Source organism: Berghia stephanieae, chromosome 8, assembly GCF_034508935.2.
Source record: "Berghia stephanieae isolate SIO BIC M18660-M18661 chromosome 8, UCSD_Bste_1.3, whole genome shotgun sequence".
Classification (NCBI taxonomy): domain Eukaryota; kingdom Metazoa; phylum Mollusca; class Gastropoda; order Nudibranchia; family Aeolidiidae; genus Berghia; species Berghia stephanieae.
The window spans coordinates 19,948,762-19,957,979 of NC_088367.1; the positions used below are offsets into that span (position 1 = coordinate 19,948,762).

Sequence of the window (9,218 nt, forward strand, 5' to 3'; positions counted from 1 at the left end):
CTCAAGTGTTCTCCCATTTGACACCGGGTGGAAGAAACCATAACCACGCCCTTCGGACAGTTATTCAAATGTAAACAAAGGCAGTTAATGCTAAATCAAGCAAACTGCACAGTATATCCATAGATGGTATGCGTCTTAGTAAAATACACACCTGATCAATCGTACCATCATATTGAACTTTGTGTAACCTTTCACGGCTGATCAACCGTATAGATAGTATGCGCTTGGCTAAGGAGCTCATAACATTGCCATCCGGAAGTATAACGGACCAACACACAAAACTGTGTGTATCCATGAACGTTTATAGTCTGGTTAATACAGTTCAGTGAGCATTACTCATCAACGCGGATGGCAAAAAACAATAACAAAGACCTGAGTGACGTCATCTTCGAACTATCTATACGATTACAGAAAACTTGTCTAACTGAGCGAATCTAGTAAGAACAAATCACAATAGTGGTTGAAAAACAATAACAAAGAACAGAGTTTGAAAACAACCAGCTATATTATTTGTCCATACGGTCTTGAGGGCGTGTCAAAAAAATTCGGCTTTTTGATTGTTCAAAAATCTACTGGTTAATTGAGCTTTCGGGATTCATTTGGTCTCGGGAAAGCCAGCTAATATTGATCTTTCTCTCCTTAATTGATTTTTGGAATTTTCAAAAAGAGATTGGGGTCAATAAAGCTGGTTTCCCTTTCTATCTCTTTGTTCCTGGTCACTGAATTAATAAACAAAATTCTTATCGATTCATTAAGCTGGGACCACAGTTTTGCACCAATGCCGCCAACCCGTTCAGCGTTGCTTGACTTTGACCCTGTCACAACATAAAATGGTAGGATAAGATAATCTTTATTAATCCAGTTAAGTGGGGGCTTGCAATCAAATGTCAGTCTTTGAATATAACTTTAAATATTATATATATATATATATATATATATATATATATATATATATATATATATATATATATATATATATATATATATATATATTTAAAATCCAGTTGGCAGAATGCTTGAAAATAATATGACAACCCTGTTTGGGTGTCGAAACGACTCGAATTCAAGGCAAAATATGGGACACGGCGACTGCGTGTTATGCCATTAAAAAAAAAAATAATTACGACGCTGTTTATCAATGAATATGACTGAAAGTTGGCACGCAATTACAAAAGAGGTCAATTTAGATATGTCAAACGGCAAAACTCGTGCGATTACTAGAAGGCCGTTAAAAACAGATGTTTACTCTTTGGAGTAAAATAATTCTAAAACCACCAAGAGGAGAGATTTTGCCTTTATCACAAAACAACACAATTTGCACTTCAATGAGTGAAAAGAGGAGACATCCATTCCATTTTGCGACCCCCCCCCCCCCCCCCCCCCCCCAATCGAGCGACACGATAATGACGTCAGCGAGGCAAGCCTGCCAGATGGCTAGACTTTCACCTGACCGAATTCGACTTCAAAAGTGGCTAAATAGAAAATCGTATGGCTTTCACCACCAAGACTGACCCCCTTAACACGAATTGAATTTTAACAAACAAAAAATTGAATAGACTAAGATAAATATAACTGAGACAAAAATAGATGAATAAAATTTAATAAAAGAAACAAAATTATGTATTTGGCCACACGCGGTGCTATCTGAGGACACAAACTCTCGCACGCTTTTTAAAGGTATTTTGTTCATTGTTATGTAATATGGGTGTTAAATCGTTAACTATTGCAAGTTGTTTTAATAATCAGTTGGTATTATTATTATTATTATTATTATTATTATTATTATTATTATTATCCTTATTATTATTATTATTATTATTATTATTATCATTATTATTATTATTATTATTATTATTATTATTATTAATATTATTATTATCATTATTATTATTATTATTATTATTATTATTATTATTATTATTATTATTATTATTATTATCATGATCATCATGATCATGATCATGATGATAATGATGATGATGATGATGATGATGATGATGATGATGATGATGATGATCATCATCATCATCATGATCATGATGATCATCATCATCATCACTATCATTGTATCCTTTAATTCGGCGTGCTTTTTGGTCTTTTTTTTTTTACCATTCATTTCCAAATTCCGTATCAGTTCTGCTAGTACTTGAAAAAGCTTCAGTATATTATTATGTTTTTCTATCTAAATCTACCGTTCACATACAATGTATGATTGAATCAGATAATTTGAAATGACGAAGTTTTTACAATGTAAGCACATTGAAAAGGTCGAGAACCTATAAATAATTAATATCATTGTAACGTGTGGATGTGTGTGTGGATGTTTGAGAGCCTCTGTTGCCAGTGTTTGTGTGCTTTATATATGTAAAGTACATATTATTATTATTATTATTATTATTATTATTATTATTATTATTATTATTATTATTATTATTATTATTATATTATATATATTATTATTATTATTATTATTATTATTATTATTATTACTATTATTATTATTATTATTATTATTATTATTATTATTATTATTATTATTATTATTATTAATATTATTAATATAATAATAATAATTATTACTATTCTTATCATTATTATTACGAGTATTATAATTAACATCATCATCATCATCATCATCATCATCATCATCATCATCATCATCATCATCAACATCAACAACACCGTTTTAATCATTGTTATTTCCATTACGCCAGACTTGTATAAAATGTACATACATTAGGACATTTTGAAGATGATAAGTTAATCATGACGTATAATCTAAATTTTTCTACCTATATGCAAGTATCTATGGTCTTGTTTTTGAACGAATTTCGCCATTAAAGGGTCGACGCTATTTATTATTTTATTATCATTATTTTAATTTTTTTTTTTATCGAACTAAAACTTGAGCTTTTATATAGCGCAATATCCACTAAACGTGCTCAAAGCGCTTTACAAGGGGTCCCTGGCCAACAGCAACACATAACATTTAGAACGGGACATGACGCCTGTTAGGCGATATTACAAATTTTTGTTTGGACAAAGACAACGCTGTTAACGGCCAGGTACTCGTTTTACACCTGAGTACGGTGATAGAATGTGAGTAAAGAGCCTTCTCCAAGGACTCAACTATGCGCCGAACGCGAGGCTCGAACTCACGACCTTCCGATCCGAAAGCGAGTGTCATACCACTAGACCACATAGCCGCACAGAACTGATCATATGGTGTCCGAAACGCTCTCGCAGGTAAAGGGTTAATCCTAATGACCTATTTACTACCCATCTACCCGAACGTATCGTACTCTGTTTGTAACAGGCTTGCCTCGGAAGGGTTAATCCTAACGGGTCTTTTCCTATCCTTCTCCAAGAGCTTATCCTCTAGTGTCTGTAACAACCCCGCAATTATAGGGTCAGTCCTAACTTCCTATTTACCACTCATTTATCACAGACAGCGTTTTTGTCCAGTGTTCCAAACAATCTCGCAGTTATTGGGTTAATCATTACTTCCTCTTTACCATCCATTTATCACAGATTATTGTCTAGTGTTCAAAACAGTCTGGCATTTCAAGAGTTAAAGTTAATCCTAACTTAAAATATTTTATTCATCCCCAAGGGGTAATTTGTTTTTAGGATCTATTCCAAGGGAAGACTGAAATAACCCAGGCGTCAACCGCAGAACAGCGCCGCAAAGTGAGCTAGGGCGAGGTGACTTGCTCAAGACCACACAACGCAGCGGGTAGGAAGCAAAGACCGTGCCGCTGAGCCACGCTGTCCCCCTTTATCTTTTTCTTTTTTTTTTCCCCTACCTATCATTCATTTATCAGACCGTATTGTCCAGTGTTCGAAACAGTCAAGCAGTTTAATTGAAGGCATTTAAACTTATAAACCTGAGATCCCAGTTTCAAGCTATGGCGTCGGCATCTCGTTTTTTTTCTTTCCTTGAGCAAGAAATTTCGGCTCTATTGCTCACATTGTGTCATTTTACTGTTTTGACGCCTGGGTTATCTCGGCCTTTTATCGAGTTAGACCTTAAAATACAGATGATAAGTTATTCCTGGATGAGATAAATAAAGAAATTTTGTGACATACCCCATCAATCTGATATTACGTTGGAATCAAGTAGATTAAGAAAATTTGAGTTCACATTCAAAATAGTTAGGATACGGAAGTTAAATCTTAGAGAAACAAAATTCACTCTCCTCCATAAAGGTATTTTTAAACAGTCGAATCTCGTAAGATAAGCTCAGAATTCAATATCAATTAGAGTGAAAATGGAGAGCCTTCGTATGGGAACAAAACAGACAATGTCCATTGTCTGTTTTGTTCCAATACGAAGCCTCTCCATTTTCACTCTTTCGTTAGTATTTTCACCATCACCGGATTCAGGAGCCCCTACCGTTTTCTAATTCAATATCAAGTATCATGTTTACCTTGACACGTAGTAAACCTATTTGCAGGTCTGATAATCAAAACTATTATGGACTTATTGAAATACTCTCATACCAACGTAAAATAGTGTCCATTATAGTAATGTCAAGTCAAGTCCATCGCTGAGTTCGGTTACTAGACATGCTAATGATATGTGCATCTAACCTTGACATTATACTATTTTGAGGGGATTGGTCACATTTAAATATGTTTTAATTTCCTATTTTCCATCCATCTACCAGGTTTTTTGGTTGAAGCAATCAAAGAGTTAATCATAACTTCCCATTCCCTATTCATCTACTAGAATTTATCACGAATTATTCGAAGCAGTTTAAGGGTTAATCATAACTTCCTATTCCCAATCGATCTACCAGGTTTTGTGGTTGAAGTAGTTTAAGGGTTAATCATAACTTCCTATTCCCTCTCAAGCTACCAACATTTATCACCAAATTTCAAAGCAATTTAAGGCTTAATCATGCCTTCCCCTTCCCTATCCATCTATCAGAATTTATCACTAATTATTCGAAGCAGTTTAAGGGTTAATCATAACTTCATATTCCCTATCCATCTACCAGAATTTACCACCAGGGATTCAAAGTTAAAGGTTAATCATAGCATGCCATTCCCTAACCATCTACCGGAATTTATCACCAAGTGTTCAAAGCAATTTAAGGGTTTATCTTAACTTTCTATTCCCTATCCTTCCACCAGAATGTATCCCCAAGTGTTCGAAGCAGTTTAATGGTTAATCCTAATTTCCCATTTCCTATCCATTTAGAAGAATTTATCACTAAGTATTCGAAGCAATTTAACCCTCTCCTTACCATCTGCAACAAAATCGTCACATTTGTTACGAAAACATTTTTCTTATTCAGATTTGTTTTGGACATCGCAAACTTTGAAGAATTATCTTTGTTTAATGAATAAGAACATAAAGTTGCTTTGTAAAGAGCTTGTTTGAGTGTAAAAAATCAATTAATTTTTCTGCTGGGGACGCCTGCCATTTTGGGAAAATCCTGAAAAGGATCGGTAAGGAGATAGTTAAGGACTAATCCTAGCTTCCTATTTCCTTTACATAAGGCAGGGTTTATCGTCATATGTTTGAAGCAGTTTATGGACTAATCCTAGCTTCCTATTTATTTCCTTTCAACATAACAGAGTTTATCGTCAAATGTTCGCAAGAAAAGCAGCGCTGATGATGAAAGGCCATCGGCTCAGAATGTCGGGTATATGGGTGTGGCGATGCTTGGATTGGCTGGGGGTCTCATCATATTTATGGACGCAAACTACATTATTCAGGTACGGACTTTACCCTTCGCATCAGAGTTAAATTTCACTCTGACTTGGTGTACAGAAATAATAGTTTTCATTAAGAACAGAAGCTTGAACTTCAGATTAAGCTTTTATACAGACACAATCTACCAAGGCTGTCCAGATAGCTCAGTTGCTAGAGCACTCGTGTCACACACAAATGACCAAGATCGATCCCAGGTGAAGTCGATTTTATTCCCGACCCCCCTCCTCTCCCCTGGTTATCCAACGGTGATTGGGTAGCTGGGTTTGTTTGATCAGGCGGAAAGTACTTTGCGATAGACTAGCGTCCTATCCAAAGGGTAGAAAGCAATTGTTTTTGTCCGTTTCACGCTGGAGAGTCCGGGATAAACCCCAGCTCATTGGGCCATAATGGTTATGAAGGACTAAAAAAATCCACCAAACGAAATCGAAGTGCTTTACAAGGAATCCCTAGCCAACAACAACACATCTCAAGTAGGACGAGACATGAAGCCTCTAAGGTACTATTACAATTCTTTTATGTACAGAGACATCGAGACTACTGGTCAGGTAGATACTCATTTCACACGAGAGTGAGGTGAGAGAATCTTAGTAAAAAGCCTTTTCCGCTGACTCAATTTTGCGCCACCCAAAATGTAATCCTGAACCAGAGACCAACAGGTCCGATGACCTTACTGGTACGACAACTCCGCCTAGCCGTGAGAAGGACGCTATGCAGTCAACGCCATCCATCAATCCAAAAAAAAGTGGTTTCAAACGGAGTATCTATCCTGATTCCCCCTTCCCGACTTCTTGAGGTCATGGGTTAAGGACAAAAGATTCCGCGAAGCTTGTTTACAAGCCAGCAGTAAATGCTCTATTCTCAACACAAACATAATATAACATAGAAGAGACGATTGAGACATTGAGTTAGCTCCGATATTGGGGTTTAATATTAAGCATTAAGTGAGTGGAGCATGTTGATAATAACAGAAAATGAAGTGAGTAGAAAAGTGCCAGAATACAACAGAGATTTTAAAAAATTCGCATTTTCCTCCTTTGGTGAGGGCATTATCATATATAATAGATGATAATGAGTGAGGGCCATAAGAGCTTACACCTCACTGGGCCATCAGACTCCATGTGAAGGATGTGCCCGAGTCATCGTAAGCTCTCTATTCAGAGTGTTCCCTTTTCGTGGCCGTAGAAAACAAAAGTCTCTCTGGACTTGAACGTTTGGCCAAACACAAAAGGCGATGGATAAAATTAGATAACCGTAAACCGCTTATTATAACAATTGAGTCTGTAGCATCGCACTTTGTATGTGCCCTATATCATAGTAAAATGCAAGTAGTGTGTGTGAGTATGTATTGTATTCTCCTAGTAGGCCATATGGAATCAGCTTTCCAATCGTAAAGTACAACTCGCCTGTTGGGGTATTTTGAGCACAAATACTATTACAAACCCTTAATTGCCCAAACCTAGGTAGCATACTTATCATACGTGAGTAGAGTAGGGTAATGTGCATAAAATGGGTATCGTTTAATTTTCAAAATTTTTCTCATTGAATTTTGTGCTTTGCTGTAAACCCGTCACGTAAACTTTTTGTTTTCAGATTGGCAATATGATATACAAAAAGCTGCCAAGTTTCACAACTGTTAGAACCAATTAACAGTTTGTTTTTTTGGTCTGAGAATGGCATCCTTGTCTCAGTTCCCTGTCTAATCGTCGTGGTGCAGCAAGACGTCAGTTGATTTTAATAAATAAAAAGACTGCCGTGATAATAAAGATACTCTCCATCACAAGTAATCATTTACGTGTAAAATAAATGTTTTCGACTTTTAAAAAAATACATGAAAAAGCTTTTGTTTCATCTTTATAACTCTATATCAACAAATCTAAATCAGTGTTCTCGTCGTTTTATAGATGGAACGAAATCGACGCCACTCAGCTATTTGTTATTGTTATTGCATTTAGACAGCCACTTTATGAGTAATTTTCACTAAATTGTATTAATCAGACTATAAACGTGTAAGGTTCATTGTTGTAATGGAAATACTCTCACTCTCAAACCAACGCAAATTATTGCCAATTACAACAATGTCAAATCAGGCCCATAACTGAAATTTCCAATTATAGCAGATAACTTTTCTCAATCAGAAGCGATTCTTTGTTGGGCTCTTTTGATCAGGCGGACAGTAAATTATGATAAATTAATGTCTGATCGAAGGGTTAGCGAGCAATTGTTACTTTCCGTTCGTGCTACAGACCTCGGGATAGTATCTAGCTACATTTCAGTAAAGCATTTGATTCTGTTACTCATGAGACGCTATTCAGAAAAATAAAACCATATGGTATATACTCAGGGCCGATATTTGTTTGGATAATTTGTTTTTTATCCAATAGAAATCAGAGGGTGGATAGTTGTAAATGGCGAAATGTCAAGATTTAAATGTGTGACCAGTGGAGTACCTCAAGGAAGTGTCTTGGGTCCAATACTTTTTATTATATATATTAATGGCTTACCAAATAACAGTATATCAAAATGTAGATTGTTTGCAGATGACACTAAAATTTATAACGAATCTGATCAGCATGTAATCATTCTGGGTGATATTAATCCTCTTTTTGAATGGTCAAGGAAATGGCAATTAAAATTTATTATCAGCAAGTGCAAATTATTGCATGTTGGATAGAAAAATCCTAATCACATCTATTACCCAGATAACTCTAATTCAAACTGTTTGCCTGATAAAATTTTTGAAAGGGGTCGTGGTGTTGTTTTTGACCCACATTTGAACTTCGATGTGCATATTAATGATTGTATTACTAAAGCTAATCGCATGTTGGGAATCATATACATGAGTTTTACTTATTTGGATAAAAGCATGTTTCTTTCGTTATTTAAGACTACTGTACGACCTGTTCTTGAGTACGGGAACAATGTTTGGAGCCCAACATACCTAAGACAGTCAACAGGTCTTGAAAATATTCAAAGACGTGCAACAAAATTGCTTCCCGCCCGGGTTTGAGAGCATGTAATATGACGAGCGTTTAGCATTCCTCGATCTACCTCGTCTCAAATACAGAAGAGTTAGGGGAGATTTAATACAGTTCTACAAGATAATTCATAATATAAATCCATCCATTTTGTTTATATTTTCCAAGATTACGTAGACCAGAGGCGACAAATATAAAATATAAATTCAAAGATTTCAGACCAAAATAAGACAGAACTCATTTATTATACGTATAGTGAAAACATGGAATAGTCCCTGTTTTAACACAAAAAATGCATGTTCTTTGAATCAGTTTAAAATATTGGATTGGTTAATAGGGCGCTAACGTCTCTGAGATTTAAGTATGACTAGTATGTTTCATTTTATTTTACTTTAAAAGAATAATTAATTTATTGATTAATTTCTTAATTCAATTAGATTTTGTTAATTTATTTATTTATATATTTATTTATCTATTCATTTATTTGTTTGTTTATTTATTTAATTATTAATTAATTT

General features: G+C 35.0%; 1 protein-coding gene across 1 annotated transcript in view; it reads left to right on the plus strand.

Annotated features, from left to right (window-relative positions):
- The window catches only part of LOC144978317 (uncharacterized), a 23,103-nt gene extending 15,551 nt beyond the window's left edge, over positions 1-7,552 (plus strand). Inside the window, exons 4-5 of the mRNA XM_078924190.1 lie at positions 5,587-5,727; positions 7,316-7,552. Of these exons, the coding sequence (XP_078780316.1) occupies positions 5,587-5,727; positions 7,316-7,372 (198 nt within the window). The 3' untranslated portion in view covers positions 7,373-7,552. The remainder of the gene's footprint in view (positions 1-5,586; positions 5,728-7,315) is intronic.
- Positions 7,553-9,218: the final 1,666 nt, after the last annotated feature.